The sequence below is a fragment of the Amblyomma maculatum genome, chromosome 1 (assembly GCF_055883805.1).
Source record: "Amblyomma maculatum isolate TAMU_Amacu chromosome 1, ASM5588380v1, whole genome shotgun sequence".
Classification (NCBI taxonomy): Eukaryota; Metazoa; Arthropoda; class Arachnida; order Ixodida; family Ixodidae; genus Amblyomma; species Amblyomma maculatum.
In genome coordinates, this window is record NC_139344.1 from 361,510,422 (window position 1) to 361,532,964 (window position 22,543).

Consider the following 22,543-nt stretch of genomic DNA (forward strand, 5'->3'; position numbering starts at 1 on the left):
TTCCGTCCAACGTATCCCGAAGAAAAACACAGCGGGTCCGTCGGACGTACCTTTAAGATCATTGATCGGGTCCATCCGACTTACCTTTAGCCACAGCCTTTATTTTAACAAATATTTTGCCTTTAAAACAACATAAATAGTGGTTTATGAGAGAAAAGAAATTAAAATTCTCTAACATGCTTACATAAACACAACCGACTGCAGCGCCAAAAAATATGTGCGGACATCTTACGTTGATCCTTATAGCGCTTATAGTGTGGCCAGAAGCAATACTAAGTATGCTATACACTTCACGTCGTAGCAACTGATGTGTGCGGGGAAGCGGTAGTCGCAGGGTAAAACAGCAGTTATTGTGCGCGAAAAAACAACCACCATGAGATCCATCGTGCTGACTACACTCTCAGTGTTCCTGGGACTTTTCTTTATTTTCGTCGGCTCGATGAAAGTCACACCGAACATCAACCGGGAGATGCACCGGGAAATCGTACGTGACGGATCCTCCATTCGTGTATCGATGTCGGCCGCTTTCCGGAAGCCTGATCGGAATGTTTCGGCTGCATTTTTTACGAGCTCGATTAGTTCCTTATCGCTTAATGAACGTATCAACGCCGTTCGAGCTCTTGCAAAAGGATACGGTGCGCGCGTGCTTAGCGGAAGCGTGCATGAGGCTTCCGCGACTGCGGGCTGCTGTGGTTGCTATCTTTTGCGTCTATTTTCAGCACGAGCAAGGAACCTCTTAACCCGCGCGATGCCGCGCTGCGCGTGCGTTTGAACATGTATGCGCGCGGCATCGCTGCGGCAAATGGAATGTTTTGCACATGCACTAACTTGCGGCGTCCTGGAAAGCGCGAGATCTTTTGCTGCATTTTCAAATGTCTGTGCCGTGAGGAGAGAGCCGGACACGCAATAACGCGTCCTGCTGCATTTCGCTAAAGTTGAGATAAAAGTGGATGGAAATGGAATTCGAAACACAGGGATTGTTCGGCAGATTGTAAGTTTTCAAAGAACTGATTTAAATTTAATGGATTTTTAACTGCGATTTGGAAGCGACATATCACAATTAAACTACTACTCACTTGTATTTATATGTTACATCATATCTATTCATATATCTTGTAGTATATGTTATTACACATTCAAATTTCACGAAATGCTTTATAATGCTTTACATTCCTAAATTTCTTTTTTTGCTTGTGCCTGCAGTCGCGCGAGCACAGTCGTCTTTCTTACATTTAGATTTGAAAGCATTCTTTTACATGTCATACAGTATGCTTCTGTTACCAGAACGTCTTTGTCATTTATGTTGGCCACAGCACACTATGTAGTGTAGTGCTTATATTGTAATGCTTACGATCAAGTTGTCAGCAGGTAATCGCATGCTTTGTCCAAGCTGTTAAAATGCTGTTGTGCAACGACGACGTTGTGCCTGCTGCTTGCACAAACTATATGCAGATGCTCACATACATGCCTTTCTCTGCATTCTTCATGGCGCTTTATTTTGCTACTTCTCTAACGTCGGTTTGACAGCGTTTGCCTTACTACGGTTTACCATTACTGACACTGCATGTAAAGGAGTGGACACAGCATATTTATTGTTTACATTCTTCAGGCTCAAAACGTGCAATCATGAATCTAATTAATTAACTTATGACATATCTTTTTTACTATTCAGTTTGATATTCAAACCTTGTGCGTACAAGGACAGCAGGATATTGAGAAACATATTTACAGATGCACAACAATTTTGTACTTGTCTGTTGCTGCTGGGACACAAGGATGCCATAGCAGGTTGCTATGACTAAAGGCAGGTGCATAAATAACTATCCCATGGTCATGCCTTCTTAAGATTACTGTTTTGCTGGTAGAAGAGTAGAGCAACCTGTGTTACCGTGCACCTGAAGCCTTGGGTGTACAGGAGCTTGGCACTGGCGTTCATAACCATCCTTTTGCTGCACTGTTTCCTCAGATACATAATTGACACAGCAGGTGTGCCATCATCTTCTAATACATGCTGTTAATAGCTTTGGTCTGTAGGGTTTAGCGTCCCATAGCGACTCGGGCTGTGAGGGGGGCCGTAGTGCAGGGCTTCAGAAATTTAGAACACCTGGGGTTCATTAATGTACGCTAGCATCACACAATACATGTGCGTTTTGCTTTTCACCTCCATCAAAAATGGGGTGGAAATTTAGAACCGGATAACTTTGAATTCTGTAATTTAATGGTTTAGAAGCATTGCCAGATTTGGAAACGGCTATGACACATGCAATTTTGCAGTCATTTGGGACACAGCCCATATCAATGGATTGTTGAAAAATAGTGGTTAAGATGGGGCACGTTGCAGGCTTTGCTATTTTGAATAATTTAGAGAATATATATGAAATAAAACTGTCTACTCATCCCTAATGAGATGTGACTGCTCAGTACCATTGAATACAACATAAAAGCATAAATTCAGCATTGTCAATTTTGGTGTCAAACCGCAATTTTTTCTGAAACAAGATAGCATTTCTCCGTATTCTGGAGCATGCAGATCCGACCTTGTGTTGGGCACAGAGACATGGTTATGACCTGATATTGCAGGTTCTGAACTGTCATTATCCAGCCAGTTCTTGTTGCTTAGAAAAGGTTTAATTACTTCACACGGTAGTGGGGTAAAAATTGCAGTGGGGAAAAGACTACAAGCACATATTGTTGATACGGTATCATGTCTGGAAATTCTGAGGGTTGCGTTGCGTCTATCACCTTTTGTAACTTGTGCCATTGGGGTCTGCTATCGACACCTGGGTGGCACGATGAATTTTGACAGCACGATGATTTTCACAGCTAAATGAATCTCGAACTTCCGTTCAGATTGTATTCCTGGTCGGGGATTTCAATTATCTGAATATTGATTGGCAGGCAAGCAGACCCCTCCACGGCACAAGAAATCATGAATGCCGGACTTTTGTGCCTGCAACAGCACAGTTTGATCTTCACCAAATGGTTTTCATTTCTATGTGTGCTGGTTTGCTCTTAGACCTTATGCTGACAATGCAACCACACGAGACGTCTTTAAACATATTAGAAGGTGCCAGTGATTGCAAAATTTAGCAATGTGATCTAACGGTAGTGAAGAATAAACTAAAAAAAAAAGCAAACAAAGTTATATTTGATTATGCCAGAGCAAATATTGTCATGTTACTTAATCAACTATCCTTACTGTCTTCTCATGTTTTTCATTGCTTCAGTTCGTGGGATGCAAATGAAAACCGGTGTCTTATTGTTGATAAACTGATTTTGCTGAAAGATAAGCATGCAGCTAAAATCACTGTCCCCACGTCCATTGAAAGCATATGATTCACGAGGAATGTTGAACAATCTATGAGTAAAAGAATGACTGCGGAAAAGCTATCCATCGGCTTCTAAGAAAACTGGTATCGGTACTGCGTACAGTGTACAACTGTGCAAAGCAGAAATTGAAACTGTCGAGGACTAGTTTTATAACAGCGACTGGCCTTTCACGCATGTAAAAAAAGAGCCATTAGAAATTTCAGCGGGTTGTACATCTCTGCCATAGAATGTGTTCCTGCTAACTTGACACTGGCTTCAATGTAATATGCCCTATATCACCCAAAATAGCAAAGCCTGCATCGTGTCCCATTTTAGCCACTGTTTTTCTACAATCTGTTGATATGGGCTGTGTCCCAAAGGACTGGAAAATTGCATGTCATAGCCGTTTTCAAATCTGGCAATGCTTCTGAACCATCAAATTATAGACCGCTCTCATTAACCAGCGACAGCTGCAAATTGCTAGAACATATATTGTCATCTGCCATACTGGACTATCTTGTGAAGCATAACAATCTTTTTTTTTTTTCTTCTTGCCAACCTCGGCTTTCTACATGGTCGATCTTGCAAGACGCAACTCTTTGAACTGATAACTGACCTGTGTCATGCTGTTCATGGTCACTCTAAAGTAGATGGCTTATTTGTTGATTTCATCAAGGTATTCGATAAAGTCCCACACATACGTGTAATAAGCAAACACGATAAACTGACACAAATTCGAAGGTTATCGCTTGGATCAGAAGTTGTTTGACCGATCACTTCCAGTCAATTTTTGCTAATGGGCAGTCGTCATCTCTCTTTCATGTAAAATGCAGAGTGCTGCAAGGGTCTGTATTATCGACTCATCTAATTCTTAACATATATTCTTAATATATATAAATGATACAATCAACAATCTGCATACTACGGTTAGATTATTTGCAGATGACTGCATCATTTATTGTATGATAAATGATCCTTGCAATGCTGTGCATTTACAGCCATACCTTAAGAAGATCGCAAAATTAACAACATGAAAGCAAAGGTAGTGAGATTTACCGCAGCATCTAAGCCTGAATCTTGCCATTACATTCATAACAATATGCCCATGGAACTGGTGCCTATCATTAAGTATTTAGGGGTTAACTTACCATCCAACCTTTCATGGAACTGCCACATAGATACAATCATTAACAAGGCTTTGAAAACACTTGGCTTCCGTAGACGCAACCTTTGTTTAGCAAATTCAGACACAAAGTTATTGGCATACACTACATTAGTATGCTCAAAATTGAAATACACCTTTTTGATTTGGAATCCTAAGCTAACATTCTTCACTGCAAAATTGGAGTTATTACAAAATAAAGCCACCCAGTTTATACCTAAGAACTAGGGGCGTAGCCAGGGGGAGGGCTTATGGAGCTTCAGCCCCCCACAAAATTTTTTACTATCATACACCGCAGACCAAAACAACCACCAGAGCCGGAAATCAATCTTGACTTTGCCTCCAGTATGTCTTTTGCACGCTTAAAAATAGATTTCAGCTGGAATAAAAAAAGCGAAGGATGCATTTAGTTTCCTGAAATTGTTAATTAGACCATGCAAAGGAGACAAGCCAGACTATCAGATAAGCTGACAAAGCCCATAGAGATGGGATGCGTGGAGAAATAAATAAAAAAAAAAATCTTGAAGGAAGCGTGACGCCACATGCGCAGCCTCCGCAGGCCAGACTCGATCTTCTGACGCCGCGCTGTCTTCTCCCTCTCGGGCCTCTTGTTCGCACTGAATCTCGGGCGTTTTTAGCCGCTATGTATGCTCCGGTGGAAAGTCTGTCGAAGTGGTCTGCTGACAGTCCTCGTCTGTTCGTAACAATTCAGTTTGTTAGAGTGCAGATGCTGCATTATAGTCAAAGTTATAAGCATCCTGGAGAGAGTACAGGCAACCATTTCATCTACGGATCTGTTAGGAAGACTGCATATTCGAACTAATGTTTATTGTATGGCTGGAAAACTAGTTATGATGAATTTTCAGTTCTGCATTTGCTAAATTAAACAAACGATTTTTGTCTGAAACAATACATGCGCAGGATACTCGCTGGAACGAAAGCCCCAGACAGTAATATTCATCTGCAATCTTTCCACCCAGGCATGCAGAATTTATGGCGCAGTTGAGAGGCGACAGGTTGGTGGTAGGTATGTCGATACGGAGGAGGCTGAGCTGCAACTTCAGCCCCCTCGAAAAAAATTTCTAGCTACGCTACTGTTAAGAACTACCAGTTAACGTTAAGTGTAACAGAAAGGAAAAAAAAAAAAAACAGCTTACCTCTGCTCGAAAGATGGAGAAATCTTTCAAGTTTTGTATAAATTATAGTCATTCTTCCTATGCTGTGTGCCATATCTCGCTGGCCCAGGGTACATTCTGACTCATTGGTCACCAACTGAAAGTTGAACCCATTTTTGCTTTATTAATTAATCTCTTTTCAACTCTCCTCTCCTCCTCGTCATCCATGAGTAGAATTGATTTTTTTGTGCCATGGCATCTGCCAACGATTACAAATCATTGTAACTGATCTTAAACACTTCTTCTAGACGTAGTGTTCACTCTCTCATTTTTCTGTAATTTTGTTGAAATATGGCACTCGGGGAAATTTTAAATGTTTGTTGTTGCGGCATTATATTTTGAACGTTTGATCTGCTTTTCAACATGTTGTCTATGGCAGATGTCTTTTTTACTACCTGTTGCAATTTTTTGTTGCTCTATCTTTTTTCCTCTTGCCCCCCCCCCCCCCCCCCCCCCCTTCCTTATAATGCCCGCATGACTCTTTAGGGTATTTGAATAACAAATAAATAATAAAAAAATAACACTGTGTGAGACATTAATCTACATGTGTGCCATTGATGGTGCACATTATTTTTCAGTATACTAATCGTTGCGTTCCACTTGGGATATTCCAGAGGCGCAACTTTGTGCAGTATTCCAAGGTGTTCCCCCTCGGCAAGCTACTCAACTTCAAGATGAACCCCAAGTTTTACCGGCTCTTCATTGGCTGGTCTGAGGTGGTGTGTGGCACTATCTTGGTCCTGGTACCAGGTGGGTGTGGTACTGTTATGTGTGTGACAGGGCAGTGCTAATGGTACTAAGGCAGCAAAAGCCATTGGCCCAATATTGGTTCTGCACTGGAAATGCCCGACCTGGCCTCGGACCACTACACTGCCAGTATAGTGCCAGTATTGGGCCAATTGTTTATGCAGCTGGGTAACCGTTCAAAACTGAATTTATTGTGCGCTGCTGCCTAGCTCGGCACAAATGAAACATTAAAACAGCCAGCCTAAATGCCCATTGTAGCTATGTTATAAAAAATAAGTAACCAGTTATAATTACAATTACATAATCTGAAATGTAGCTCATTACAGTGGTCAATTATAGCTCCAGGAAGGCAGCTGATTATTACAGAATAGTAATCCATTACAGGTGTGCTATTTTTCTTTGATTATTTGTAGCACATAACACAAACTTGCACAAACTGCTATATACTAGCACTGCTTGCTCTTTTTTGCAAGCAGTTGACTTTCAGCAGGAGTTTTTCACAGTTGCCACGACTGATTTTGCAATGTTTTCTTGCAGACATCAGCCACTACACTGAGCACTTTCGACACGTAAGTGCTAGAGGGTAGAGCAGTGTTACACGAACACCTTGCGCACCCACACATAGTTGTGCAATGATTCGATTCCAGTTTCTACAGCCTCGATGACCTGTCACACTGTCTAGGTGGTTGCAGCATGGCAGTACCAGAATATGGCAGTAAAAATACAAGATATATAGCAGGTTGATGTCAGGGGAGAAGCACAGCAACGTGGTCTAGTCATAGTGTGCCAAACATGAGCAACTATTGAGCTGATTTGAGGTGTTGGCACTAGGTGAAGGTACCAGTGGAAAGATGAAGACGAGACTTGGGGACTAGACCTGACTCAATAACATCATAGTCACATCAATGGCTAGAAGCTAAGGCTTTGTTGGAATTGAAATCCAGGTGTAACAGGCAGTAGCAAGCAAACAGACAAACATCAATTTGGAGTAATCCCACTACAGGTCCCCTTATGTTCAAGCAGAGCCTGATCTTTCCACCTCAAGAGAGTTTAGTAAACCCGAGCAAAATCCGATTTGTACCTGAAGACTGTCATTTGAGAAGACATTTTGCTTCTGGAAATAGCTCATCTAGGCTACTGTGCAAAGTAGCTGCAATCAAGGACTCTTTTGAGAAAGGCCTGCATTGTTATTGTTGGTAGTCTAATGCTTGTTACTCTTATTTGTTTCTGTTTTTACTCATGTTGCTGACAGCAAAACTTCACTTCCAAAGGACGTCAGAAGGTATCCAGTAAGCCTGGGCAATAGTAGGTTGGTTGGCGGGTTGGTGCATTAATGCTGCTGGTCACTTTCATGTGCTTCTTACCGGGTGCTTGTGCCAATTTGCAACAGGGAGGCTGAAAAATCACTTTCACAGTTACAATATTGGCAGAGCAGTAAGATGTCTAGAATGGGCACACAGAGGCAGCAGGTGTCAACAAATCAGAAAATGATGAACTGAAACATTTATTTCTCTTACAAGGAAGAAGAGGTCATGAATAATGCACTTAATTGCAAATGTAACGTCTAAAACATACTGCTGAAGAGTTTCATAAAAAAGCCAATTTTTACCCTATGTTTGAACAAAAGAATGGCATCCAGTTCTCCTGGCTTGATTTCTGAAAATTATAACACCTGAAAATGAAAGATTGTACCTGTACCAGAGCCCCACAAAAGCTATTACAGGAGAGGATGACTGAAACAACACGGAATCGTAGACTCGCAACTGCATTTAAGGATTGTGGTTTGTCGTAGAAAAAGCACAGAGATACAGGTGAATTTAGCCATGTGGTAACACAAGGGAAGAAGCTGAGTTGTTATTGTGGGCCAGCTAGCATGGTGAGCTTTGCCCAGGTCAAAGAAAGCTAAAAAACAGTGTTGCCAGTGTATGAATGCTCCTCATGCTGTGTTTGCAGGATTAACAAGGTTACTAGCATTTACACATCAGTGCCATTAAAAAATGAAGCTATTGCTTCCTTACTTCCCTGAAGACTACTTATTATGCTTTGTTACTGACTTTCAAGGTTTTACTTTTCTTGGACACTGAGGTTTCATGACTGAATGCTCGTGTAACCGGATATCACCATTGTCCCTTGGTTGGGCTTGTAACTGTGGCTACTTGACATCTTCCTTCAATCTTCTTTTTTTCAAGTCGAGCCTCGCGACAAGCTTGACATTGGACCATTGCTGGTTAATGTGGGGTATGGTCTTTCTCCCCGGTTAGTGGTTAGTGAACTGGTGCCCATGTCAGCTGATCGTCCATTGGTGTATTTTTCTAAACTTCCTCGGAGATTCTTCTCTCAGCAATCAGACGCACTTGGGATGTGTTGTGTGGTAGCAGTCTTTCCGTGTCTGCACCATGACAGACCCTAGTTTTCCAGTATGGCAACCAACTGTACCGGGTATCCACTTCTTCTCATCTTCCCATACTTTTATTCGGTCTCCTGAGGGCAAAGCGGGAACCAGTCTGACGTTTTGATCTCCATAGATTCTCTGGTGACTGCGGTAAGACTTGCAGTTTTCCAGTCACATATCACACAATTTCAGGCTGGAGCAGCCTTTCGAGTATTGGAACTGGTGTTGTGATTCTTCTGCTGTACAGCCCCTGCGTGGTTGAATTGAGGTCTCGATTTCTCGGCATGTTTCTTAGGTTCAGTAGAGCCCTTTGTACATCTCTTCCATCTTCGGAGCATTTCCGCAGTATTCCTTTTGCTGTTTGGATGGCTCACTCAGTGAGCCCGGTAAATAGGACCTACCTCGGGCTTGGCATTACTTGTTTGAATCCTTAGTTCTTGCAGAGTTCCTTGAACTCTTGTGCTGTGTAACAAGGTCCGTTGTTGGTTTCTGGTATCTTGGGGACTCTGTGAGTGACAAACCATCCTTTCGTGACACTGATGGCTTCTCCTGTTGATTGACCATGAAGCGTCTCAAAGTCTATATAGCCCGAGTAGCTGAATATGGTAACACGGGTTTGTCGTCGAAGTTGAAGAGGTTGAATGTGACTCTTTCCCTCTCAAGGAAGATTTGGTATTTCGTTCATGATGTTTGCATGTACGCTTATTGTCAGTTTTTTGGCATGCATAGCACTCGTCTACGTTGTTTTTTTATTTGCAGTTATCCCTGGCTAGTATACTTTTTTCCTGGCTCTCTTGAGGCTACTGCTTATGTCAATATGTCCTGCGTGTTCGCTTGAGGATCCTGGTCCTTCATGATTTCGGAATCGCAAAACGATCACCACTGAATAGCACTCCTTCATGCATGGATAGTTCATCCCTAAATGGCCGGCACAGCTTTGCTGCTTCTGTTAGGGTCTTGGTATTGTTTGGCCACCCTTTTCTGGCCCTTCTAATGACACTTTGTAATCCAGTGTTTCTTTGAATGTCTTTCTTGAAGCCTTCCCAGGTTTCTGGGGTCAATGGCATAATCACCGTGGCCTGTAGAGCTATGTTTTTAGTGAAAGGAGCCAGTTTGTGATCCTAAAGCAGTGATCAATCAATATAGATCTACCACTGTTAACTTTCTAGGTCTCCTGTACTCTTTCCTGCATTACAGTGCAGAAAGGAGTACTCTTTCTCCATCTTTTAGATGCAATCTTCAGTTCTTGCTTATGGGTGCTACTGTTCTCCAATTATTCTCTGCTTTAAAGCTGTGGATAATTGGAGAACAATTGGAGAGCAGTGAGTGAAGAAACAGTCTACAAGACAAGTCATCATTATGACTTGTCTTGTAGACTGTATTGGCTCTGTTAAAATGTGGTAGCAACTGTAGATGTAGCTAGAGGTATTAACTATCCCGGTTTATGTTACCATGGAGACTGTGCAATTGTTGGGTTGTGTGCTAAAGCTGGCCTCGTGTTGCTTGTTTAAAAGGGTTCTGCAATATAATTTTGAGGGCATCATGTTGCTTCCTTGCTGCAGTTGTTGAATTTTGGCAATGGTATTACCACCAATCGTAGCACGCATATTTCGGCACTTCATATTTTACTTTACCTGGGAACTGAAATCGTAGTACTGACGGTGTCAGCACACAGTAGTGGTTTTTTGCAGCGGATAGGACGGCAACTACAAATGCACTACAAATTGTGTTCATTAGGAAAAATATGTTGCGATATTGTATTCTGTATTACCGTATTTACTCGAATGTAACGCAAGTTTTTTTTCATAATTTCTGGCTCTCAAAGTCTACCCTCATGTTATAATCAAATACTGCGATTCAGTGGCCCAAAGCAGCGCCAGGGTGCAGCCGTACTGAATTCGTCACCGCTCGGTTTCAGTTTCCACGGTTTTACTATGTTATGCTAGCAACGTGGGTATCAGAAAAGCCAAATCCTAATCCATCCAATGTCAAAACACGGGATGGAAATTCCCTTACCTCCCAGCAGCCACGAATTACAGTGCTAGCGTCAATTCCTCCTTCAGTTACGCCCTACCGTTTGGAAGCTCAACTAGGGAACGAACCATTTTGGTGCGGGTAGGGGGGGAGGGGGGGGTGGAGAGGTCATTCGCATAGCCAGGTGCCTAAAAACACGCCCTGGAAGTGGGGAAGGTTGATATTTGCTCTCCGCAGATCGCAGCTCGCTTGTGTGCATACACACGCAGTACGCACATATGCGCGCGAGCGAGCTGCCTTTAATGCACCTTTTCGCCTACTTTGCCATTGCTGCTGGAAACTGGTCACAGTGCCACGCCTAGCGCAACCAACTCACTGCTGCAATGGCAAAGTAGGCGAAATGTATGGAAGGCAGCTTTCTCGCGTGCACGAAGTGTAATCTTCAAAGAGCACACATAAACCAAACACCACGTTCAGCACGATCTGCCTGCAGCCTGGCAGCAATGGCAAATTAGGGGAAAAAATGCATTAAAGGGAGCTTGAGAGAGCTCTCTCACATATGCACGGAATGCACATGACGTTGGTCATGAACAGCTAGTGTTCACTGAAGCACTAAGAAAGTGCATAAATACACAACTGAACTCTTGCACATATTTTTTTTGTTCAAAATTTGGACTTAAACTAAATCTTTGTTCTAAAAATGGGAAGACATTTGTGAAAACGCAGCACACTTAAAATACATACATTACGTATGGGCATAAATTCACTGTGTGCACTCCTCTTGATGTGCTCGTCCACTGTCTTCAAAGACGTACCGGCTCTTGGAAACAATGGACGAGCACGTACCGGAACAATTTGCAGAAGAAACGATGCATAAGCGTTGCCGTCCTGAGCTAAGTGCTGCCCTTCAGTGACTCATAGGAATCTCAAAAGGCCTGGGTAGGCATGCCACAAGATAGAGAAACATTTCGAAAGTCACGGGCACAAAACCAAGCACTGCTGTAGCTGTCGTTACAGTGACATGATGAAATTATGAGAATGTGAAGGAGCAACACGACAAAGCGACTGGAGACTCAAAGTCTGTGCACCAACGGCAACACCGGCAAAGCGGCTGGTGGTCCAGCGGTGCAGCCAGAGCTCGAATTTTGCTTACGCTGGCATCAACAAACGCCATGGAAAGTGTCTCTTTCGCGCTGTTCGTTTCAGTACCCTTGTGTTTCTTACGCTTTCAGAAACTAAAGTCGGCTTTGAAACTTTGTGTTTGAACTTTGCAAAACTACTTCAAGCCGGGCTAGAGCTATCTTGAGACCTTTTCTTTTCTATAGGAAAGGCGGACCCCGAAAATTGTTTGATCTGTGGACCCCTATTTGAGAAACACTGGGCTAGTAGACCGGGCCCAAGGGGCTGCATGGTCTATAGAGCCTTGGACTGAGGGCTTTACTATCCAGTGGGACCAACTACCGTTTGCATAGAATAAATCTTCCTCTTCCTGCCATGATACCACCCTGTAGCCACATTGGATTCAGCTGGCCTGCTTCATTCCTTCTTGCTTGAACCATTCCCAGAAAGTTACCATGCCTCACTGCAACACAGTTACAATACTTGTGTATTCATTTCTTTCCCGAATGTGAACATTAGAGTATCTTGTTATCGTCTTTTGGGTCATAATAAATCCCATTCTTTTTTGAGAATACAATGCTAATTATAATTCACTGATTATGAAATAAGCAGGTGTAACTTTTAAATTTAAATTGCTTCATTTCTATTTAAATTTTACATATCTATTGGTTTATTATCCTTTGTCTTCATTCTCAGCTTGTCTTTATTCTTATTATTCCAGTGCCGAAAGCATTAGTAATGCCACTTTCATGCTTCTGCCCTTTCCTCTCTGTTATATACAGTATACTTTGAGGGTGTCGCGAATAAATAAATGAATGGGTGGTTGCTAAAAGGTGTAACGTTTGCTTTGCACAGCATGTAGCTTGCCCAAACCATGTGCCACCCAGAGTCTTACCTTGAATTTAGGCATGGAGGGATGGAAGGCAAGACAAATGTTCCTCAGCATCTTTTGAAAGCTATTGGGGTTCCCTAAGATTGGGAAGATTGAGAGAGGTGCTATGGCACAGTTTTTAATATGATGAAATCAGAAGTGTCGGCGGTCACGTAATTTTTTAGACGAGAAGTGACATCACTGGACTGCAAGTGACATCGTGTGCCGGACAGGAATCGACAACTATACAATTCAGGATTGCATCCACATCATCACCTTTAGACACCTTCGAGAAAATATTTAACCTTAAGATAGTTTACAGATGTGTGGTGGTCCGTTAACACAACCATGAAAGACTGACACAGAACTCTATTTAAAGGTGTCAACAGCCTCTTATGCTGTCACATTGCTGGCACGTAGTGTAATTAGGTGTCCCTGCAAATTTTTTGTGTTTGAAGTACAGTTATGAACTTAGGCACTTCATATACTGTGTGTGCAGGCCGGATCAAGCAGCTGGCCAATGTGATGCTCCTGGTGCTGGTGCTGGGTGCCGTCTACACGCATGCTGCCCTGCGGGACAAGTTTGAGCGCATGGCCCCCTCCATCGTGTTTAGTCTCATGCTGGGATGCCGGCTGGTCGTCTTCTATCAGGTGCAGAGCCGCGAGCGCAAGCACGTCCTACTCGGCCGCCAGACGGCTCTGGCCACGACCTCCTCGGTAGCGCAGCAGGAAGCGGCCGCAGCATCGGCGAGACCCAAGCTCGACTGAGCCACGCTGCTTCTGATGTCGGCGGCTGTCACCTTTCGGTGGCGAGTTTTGTTTTCTCTCGGTTTGTACTGCCATATGTCACTACTACCACGGCGTAAGTGCCATGGTTGCATGCACGACTTCAGGCACATGATTCCGTTTTTTCATGGGCACCGGTTCTCACCGGTTCTCCAGCATCGATCGGTAGAAAGGAGGTTTCTCACACACAGCAACAGATATGCCATTACAAGTAGTATTGTGCATCTTTGAACTGGTCTTGTTCTATGTTGATTTTTCTCTCTCTCTCTCTCTCTCTATTTGTTTCCCGTGCTTAAAATTAAAATGCTAATTATTTACGGTGGTCATGGGTGCGTGTCACCTTATAGGGTCAAATACTGAGGGGATTTTCAGCCTAAAGCCTGCTTGGCTTTCAAGTGATTCCTGCTAACGATTCCTGCTGTGACGGCGCAAAAACCTGCTTAGAGCTGTTGTGGCATCTCAAGCTACCAGAGTGACGCAGTTCCTACACATTGCAAATTTTTCATTCTGTTGCTGCCTCCTCGCCGCTTCGATCACTCAATCGCTTGCATGTGAACCAGCTTTAAATTGCTCTCTCTTAAATTGAACTCTTTTTATTTTGACAGCTGTATAGACAGAACTTGTGCGTCTGTGCCCTTGGGAAAACGGAATTATGATAACTTGAAGTCATACTCTGGAGTAGGTAAAGCAAGGGAAGTTGATGCTGTGAAACGAAATTGTAGCAGGCAGCCTTTTTGCTGGTGTCAATGTGACACTGTAGAGTTTTTGAGGTCATTATAGCCACTCAGTGGCTCCAGTGAACTGAACTACTGAATACGGTTGCACAGGTTCAATTGGGGGCTATCTTGACTTCGTTCAACAAAGACCAAGTAAAAAACATTCTTGTGCGGAGAATTAGTTGCACGGAAAAGAGCCTCGATTGGCCAGAAATAACGTACAGGTACTCTGCATGCCTTCTTTGCCAAGCATAGCTCTGGCAGTAAAGAAAGCAATAATTTCTTTTCTTCTTTTTTTTTTTTTTTTTTTTTTTTTTTTGTGGCATTATTGATAGCCCTGGACAAGGAAAGAACAGAATGACCGGTTACAAATTTCTTTTGCGGCATTTGATAGGTCAAACTTGTGCAAAAAAACATAATTGCTTCAGGTGGAGCCCCTATCGCAGAAAAAGTCTTGTGAGGTCAGATTAAACACTGCGCATTTATTTATACATACTGTGTTTGCCCGGGCATAGCAGCATAAACATGATTGCAACAGTTTAACTAATAACTGCATTTTGTGAAGGTAAGAAAGGTATAGCCAAAATGAATTATTTCAGGCTGTGGCCTCAGCCTATAGACCACTTCTTGCAGAAACTGCAAAAAGGCATTATTTTTATTAATTCTTCTTACAAGGCATTCATTTTTTATTTCTACGTTTTTGTGTATATTGCTGCAAAGTTGCATTTAGTGTGCATGGTAGCTGCTTTTTTATCCAGGATTTCTGTGATGCTCTGCAGATGGAGGAACTTGGTCATTTCGAAGCATTCATGTTAGGCACTTCTCTTATGGGCACTTAAGGAAAAAGTGAAGCTATGAAACAAGCCAGGTAGCCACATGCTTCTTCCAAAATCAACAGCGGCAAGGTGCACACTGGATAGGATGTGGAAGCTAACAGCAGCAAACGATGCATCAGTTTTTTTCCGGTTTGGACGAAGGTGGTCATAACTCACGTATGTTCCTTTTTCCCCAGGGAACCAGATTTTGGTAATGTGAGATGAAGTCTCTGCTATCGATGAACTTTCTTTTCTCTGCTCTCGGAAAAGGAGAGAAAAGCTACTTACTGCATCGATAAGTTGCTAAGAGGGGCATGCCAGCATTAGTTGTTTTCACTGGTTTATGGGGCTTAATGCTGCAAAGCGGCTCGGGCCATGAGAGACGATATAGCTTTTTGCGCTGAGCATGTCGTAAGTTCTGTTTCACAGAAAGCTGGTACCACGAATGGCTGCGGCTGGCAACTCGGCTGCGGCTTGTTTAGTGGCCTACATGCTGCTTTGGGCATAGTGTTGTCCTTTGGCTCTTTTTACTACCCAAGGATGAGATCTGGCAGTCCATTGCATTTGTAACCTTTGGCCTTCTTTCATGCTACGAACAAATTACAAAAGAAAACTGACAGGTGAAGCAAGATTTCTAAGGTCAGAGTGATAGCTGAAAACTCTTCATATTGATTTAAAAGTAGCATGGCAATAAAAATTATTTTGTCTGGTCATGCATAAGATCTGTGTAAATTTGGCATGACATCTGTAGCTAACTACAGTTAACAAAATGGAATTTTTTATTGGAACGAAAATTGGCTTAGAGGCAGTTTGTGCGGCATTTGAGATAGAGAGACAGCTGTTCTTACGGAATCCAGAGCACATTGATGATGATGTGCTGTGAAAAGCTCAAGATTTTTAGTTTGGTATGTGTACGAAGATTTGGTCTATAGGCAATGTCATTAAGTGACATTAGGCTATGCTGGTACGCTTTAATATAGCTAAAAAAAAAATTGCTTTAACTTGCTGACATGCTGTTTGCCTGTACAAAGAAAAACATTAAGGCATTCAAGCAGTGCATATTAAACCTATACTAGTACCACGTTCACCTTCCCCCCCAAAAAAAACATTTTATCTGTACTTGTCTTTTCAAGAAAGTGAATGACATTGTGACACCATTTGCAAAAATGATAAAACCTGGAATGTGCATTTGTAGTTATAATCTGCCAATAGCTGCTTTGGGTTTAATATTAGTATACTTTATTATAATCATTTTGCCAATGCAGGAACGAGCTGTCGCCAATTATGGTCGCAAAAAAGCAAAGTCAAATAGGTATTTTAGGGAATCAGCATCATCTTTCTTACATCACTTCGTGTGGTGCTCTGTCATATTTCCCCGGGGTGTTAGAAACCGTAGTGGGCAATTCATTTTTGTTTTATAGACAAGAATGCTGCAACAGGTTCCTGAGAATTCGCAAAAATTCGGTTTGTAGATGAAAATTTCTTGTTTTTGTTTTACAAGATTATAGGGAGAAAAAAAAGTATAGACTACATAATAGCATTATAAGAAAAATTATGCAAAGTATGCAGTGCGGGCTTTAACATAAACATGGGAAAAGTGCATAAGGCAGCATTACAAGGCTAGGACGTTTTGGAACCAACGTAACATAGCCAGTGCGTGTAAAAAATTAAGTATCCTAACCCGAAATGGAGCGTTCCTGTTTCTTGAACCCTGTAGTGTTATTAATTGTAAGGTAGTTCCTCTTTTATGACATTTTGAGAGTCTTCAACTCGGTACATAAATAGGAAGAGAGGCATCTTGTCAAGCGGTATTCACACGGGCGATGGGATCCCTCCCTAAGCGAGGGCGACTATGCACATGCCGCGCCTTCGAGTGACCGCACCGTGATACAGCTTCCAGTTTCGCATCACTGCTGGCCATCTGCAGGCAAGGGGACATCTTGGCCGGCCGGCACAAACACTTCTCAACTCCCGAATGGAGAAAAAAATACGGCTGATTTGCATAGGTAATCAAATGCAAAGTAGGTGCGTAGCATGGCTTAGCCGTTGAACTTCATCGCGTCAAGCACGGCGAACCTGCGTCGCATGGTTTGACGGCAAGGCTTCATCCATTGCGATGCGAAGCAAATGCGTGGTGCAGCGGCGTCCTCAGCTTTCTTTGTACCATCTTCAGAAATGAACAAAAACAGGCACATTGTACCTCTATACAATGCACTGCTCTGTGGCCGAAAGCTCTGGGGATTATATGGGGAGAGAAAGAGAGAAGAGAGAGGGAAACGCACTTGAAGGCGGGTGCCAGTTAATGCGCGGAGGTAAGCACAAGCAGCTTCACGACGTGGCGAGCGGCTCGGAGCCGAGGTCCAGGGAGCACCGCGCGTGCACGTCTATTGTCCGTGAAGGCTGAGGAGTGACTGATGCTAGGGGAGATACAGAAGTTGAAAAAGCACGAGTGACGTACGACTGTTCACAACACGCTTGTGAAACGCTGCCCAGTGACGGCCGCCACGTATGCAAATGACACGCCCCTCTCTCACTGGGTACATCTATGCGGTTGCTCCGCCCCCTAAGTATTAAGTCGCGTGATGAGGGCCTCGCCACTTTCCCTTCCTCCTCTTCAAGTGGCTCCGCCTCCTTAATGCTGAGCCGCGCGACCTGCGCGTCGCCACCTTCTCTTTCTTCACTTCAAGTTCACGAAGAGAGAGAGAGTGGGTGGCTTCGGACAAACATCGGCGAAATTCGTGATTGCGGCTAGTGCTATGCACTAAAAAAAACGCGCGGCAGTGTCAGGGCAGATCCCATCACTTCACCCCGGTATTTTGCATTCGACATTTCTTCGTCGCGTCCCTTTTCTTCTGGACGAGTTCGTGTATTTTATTTTGCACACATTCTTCTTTTTCGCCAAACTTGCGGTCTTCATTGTTTCCCTGAGAGACCAAGAAATGTGAGTGATCACTAACGGCCGTCTTGTCTAATTCACCATTCCTGTCTTGCTGCACGTGTGGCTGTAAACCGCAACATTCCTCTCGGTGACTTCCTGTCGCCCATGTGAATGTGTGAGTCCGGGAGCAGGGGACGAGTCGGCCCGGTTTGGTGACATCATGCAGCCCCTTTCCATGTCCATTCCCGCTGGAATCGCCCGTGCGGATACCACTTCAGCAGTGCATGGGCTTCACACGCCTTGTTTTGAATGCCAGTCACTATACAGCATGAAAGAGCACTGAACAAGGGTTGAAGGGGAGCCTCAGTTCGCAAGTCGAGCAAACTGTTTCGACAAGGAGACTTGTCTTCATTCCTTTGTTGAAAACAGGCCCCTTGGTCGAAACGGCTCAATTTGCGAAAGAGGTCCCCCCCCCCCCCCCCCCCCAACCCTTGTTCAATGCTCTTTCATACTCCGTAGCCATCTTCTTTATCTCCTTCTACCCTGGTCACTATACAGGTTTGATAAGGAGGAGCAGAAGTTCTGTAATTCCTGGCAAGGCCAGGTTGATTGCACATCAGTCCACATATGTTGCTGCGTTTTTCTTCTGTGCGGGGCTAGCATGGTAATAAGCAGTGTGTGGCTGTAAAACAATATGCTGGATAGTATGCTCTTAGTGCATGACTGTTTTGCAAGGTAACGCATCAATTTTGTAAAAAGTTCGAGAGTCTGGCCGGTTTCTGTCTGATGCGTGTTGTGTGTCTCGTCGTGCGTTGCAAGGTTTCTAGACCTCTTTGAAAGTGGGAGAAATGCTTGTCTGTGGGACTTCAGAGCAACCTTCTTGGGCTCTGAACTTTTGACTAAGGCTTCTCGTTAATATTTACTATGGACACAGCATTTGGTTTTGGAGGTGGTAGTTTGTGTTGTTGAGGCAGATTGATTTCTGTGGTTCACTTTATATTAAAAAAAATTTTTTTTTTTCATTCCATTTGGTTGTTTAAATCCTGGTGACGGCAGCGGTACTCTTGTGGCTGGCAGAGGACCAAAAGAATGAAAGAAATGAAACGTGATAGGAAAAATTATTAAATGAAACATTATTGCATCTGTGTACTCTTGTCATTCTCCTTGTTTTAATGATGATTGCCCTCTTTTAACCGGCTGTCTTTCTTCGACAGCTAAAGTTTGTACGCTCACTCTTGAGTGTGTCTGCTACTTTTTACAAGCTGGTCAGATTTAGTAGCAAAGTTTTGGCCATACTTTAATTCAAGGGCTGTGCCTTTCCAGTATGCTGGAAGAGATCTTTTGTTTGCTTTTTTGTTTTAACACTTATCTGAGGGTCTAGGAGTACAGGTATACCCTCCCAGTCATCAGCATTTTGTTATGCATTGAAAGTAAGCAAGCAAACTGCCTTACTTGTGCTAAATATGCACCTCATTATATTGAGTGCAAGCTTTCTCTGTGTGTCCAATTCCTGCCTCACCTATTGCATCCCACCCTATCGGCATCCGGTCATGTCAACTGCCACCTGCCGAAGGATTGCTCGTAACTTTTCGAGGCTTGAGGCGGATGGCTGAAAGAGGTAGCCTTGCTTGTTTTGTGGCCGAACCAAGGCCACATTCTTTTCCACTCTTTCAATGCTTGGACACTATTCTTATCTCCATTTTAAGGGGTACCTCGCTCCAGGTTGTCTTTGCATCTTGGTTGCAAAGGCCACCGAGTGTGCTGCTGTCACCGTGGAATGATGACCACTCAATAAGTGTTGACACACTTTTGACACACTGCTGAAATGTGAGCACTGCAGAATCTTGACTGTATTGTGCTTTGTTTTGTAAAAACCTCTCTTCCCACATTGAGTTCTGTGTCACCAGGAGGTTCTGTTAAATTGATCACACGCATGTTTTTCGATGTAAAGCATGGCCTTTGCTGTGTTAAATAACATTACCGAGTGGAATGTATTTACGTATGCTGTGGAATCGTAACAAACATTGCGTATATAGTTGAAATCGAGTGTCAACACTTTGTCTCAGGGCTGGCGTCTATAACGACTCTGGAGGTCATTTTTGATGACACCTTACTGTTGTATTCAGTTTCGTTTTTATGATAAACTCCCCCTATTTTATACCTAACTTCCTCTGGTCTTGTTGGAACTCGGATCAGTTCGGCACTCTGTTTAGAACTCTAGTCATCATACCTTTACCTGATTTAAATCAAGCATGGATGGTGTCGGACCATGCTAGCCATTAAATAGTATGTGGACAAGTACAAAACCATGTTCAGTATTTTATGGCTAGTCATTTTTCTTTACATCTGTGATGTTCATAATTTACCTAAATGATGTGATGTTGAGCTAATCATTCAGCTTGCCGCGGGTGTGCATTGGTTTCAAATAAACGCACAATTACAGTATTATGATGAGTAAACCAAGTTTGTTCTTTTCCATCGTCCCGCTGTGCTTGCATTTTATTGGCCTCACAATGCCAGTGTCTCAGTTTCAGGGATGACTTGGTACGTGGGCCACGTTGCTTCATGTCATACTTTTGTTACTATTTGCTACGTTTCACACTTCTTTCTTTTCTACGTTCTGTGCTCAGAACTGTAGTGCAGTTCAGTCATGGGTCATTTAGGTGAGATTAATTGTTCTTAAATCAGATTTCAAGCTGCAGTTCAGTGTACTTTGTGCCTGAAACTTACGGGCTGTTGTGGCATGCAGTGATGGTAACCTGAGTATACTAGTTAACGCCAACATCTTGGTGACGTTTTTATGCATCAGAGTGATTACAGCACAGAGCTTCACATATTCCAGTGATTAATTTTCTTGACACTGGGAAGCTGCGCTTCTGTTAGAATTGTCAGCGTAAACTGTGTAAAAGAAGAATAAGCTGTATCTTTATTTTGTGCCCTGAATAACGGTCATACGACAAATTGATAGTGAATGAATGTAATGCAGAATGTTGTAGCCCTTGCAGAAAAGCTAGTGATAGCATTTGAAGAACACCACCTTTTTCTTTACACCTCTCTATGTACTAACCTTTTCATCATACTGAAGAAAATGGTGCAGAATTGAGCCGGCTAGCTATCGCAGCATTGGCAGGGAAATTTCAAGCAAAAAGAAGTGTTAGGCTTGTGCCCTCCTCATGCCTTTCCTCTTCTGGTGACAGGAGCACTGTGTTACTTATGCTGGTGGACAGGGCTCAGCAAAGCGCCAAGGCCCACGGACTCCCGGACTAAGGATGCCACCCGCTTAGGTAGACTACTCTTGTCTACTCGTTTTAAAAATAAAGGTTATTACTTCTACTAGCCACGAAAAGCCAAACAGTGGATCTTTGCCGAGAATGAAAATTGGCTAGGGCTGGCCTCAGTATCTCCTTAAGGTTTCTGCTTTCCTGTTTGCAGAGGGCCGAGCTTTCTTTGCTATGGAGCTTGCTTCGCAAGATGGCAATACAGCTTTGTTCATGCTTCTTTCCGCATTTTTTCATGTCTTTGTGGCTTATCAAGCCCTTGTTTGTTTTTGCACTCTGCTTGCTTACATGTTCAAACCTTCTTCAGAGGGGAGTGCGGAAATCTTTTCATGTGGTAGAAGATATCTTCCTTTTTTGTTTGCCTTTGAGAGCAATAGGCATCTGTCTAGATGCCCAGTATGAAAGCTGGGAATCTTTCTTGCGATTACTATTCCTTTGTACTAGCATCTAGTTTTACTCTTAATTAGATAAACATGCTTTTGCACAACACATAGCTTTGAAATTATGTCTAGATGATGGTATTACATATACACAATGCCCTGCATTTAACTGCTGCAGCCAGGTTCACCGCTCATCTTTTATCACTGTTTGCATTCGGTATACTGGTCAGCTGTGCATGTGATGTTTACGGATAAGATGCTTTCCTTTTGTTCGTAGATTAGGTCTACTCGGTTATCTAGTACCCTACTTGTATAGTTGTAGTCATGGGTCCTTTTAGTTGCGTAATCAGGTAGCACACATTGGCTCGTCCAGAGCTGTATGGAACTTAGCAACTCTGTAATTTGCATTTTTTTACGTGTTTGATGGCTCTGAGTGTTAATGCTGGGCTATTGTAAACTATAAGATCTCAGCAATGAATGTGCTGTGGGGTTCTTCAATGGGTGGAACAGTATTATATATTGCAGTGATTACAGAATTGATAACGTAATTTATAGTAGCCACAAGCTAGATCTGTACCTAACTAGACTGCAAAATATTGCATTAATTCAGCTTGCTAGTTCGCTCTGCTGTTATGCAACAATATTGAGATGGTGCACTTTTAAGTGGTCATTTCTTAAATACGAAAGGCACTGAAGAGGCTTGGCAAAATTAGTATGTGAACTTGCATTATAGATGGTTATTGCCTAAATGTGCAAGTTTCTTAAGTGGTATGGCACAATTTGTGCATTCAACTTAAACCAATGCATGCAACTTTTTCCATGTTCATTATATAGCTTACATGAAGTTGGATTTCCACTGAAGAACTGCAGGTCTGCGGATCCCAGAAATGTCTTCACGGGTCCCAAGGTTGAGAAGCACTAGCCTAGCGTGAACTACTATA

The 22,543-nt window shown here is 43.0% G+C and overlaps 1 protein-coding gene across 1 annotated transcript; it reads left to right on the top strand.

The window, feature by feature from the left end:
* The first annotated feature begins 287 nt into the window (after nt 1-287).
* Nucleotides 288-21,336, top strand: LOC146207940 (putative acetylcholine receptor chaperone). The gene is made up of 3 exons (XM_084591655.1): nt 288-484; nt 6,261-6,396; nt 13,249-21,336. Exons 1-3 carry the CDS (start codon nt 374-376, stop codon nt 13,515-13,517), a joined length of 516 nt encoding a protein of 171 aa, XP_084447781.1. The 5' UTR covers nt 288-373; the 3' UTR covers nt 13,518-21,336.
* The last annotated feature ends 1,207 nt before the right edge of the window (nt 21,337-22,543 follow it).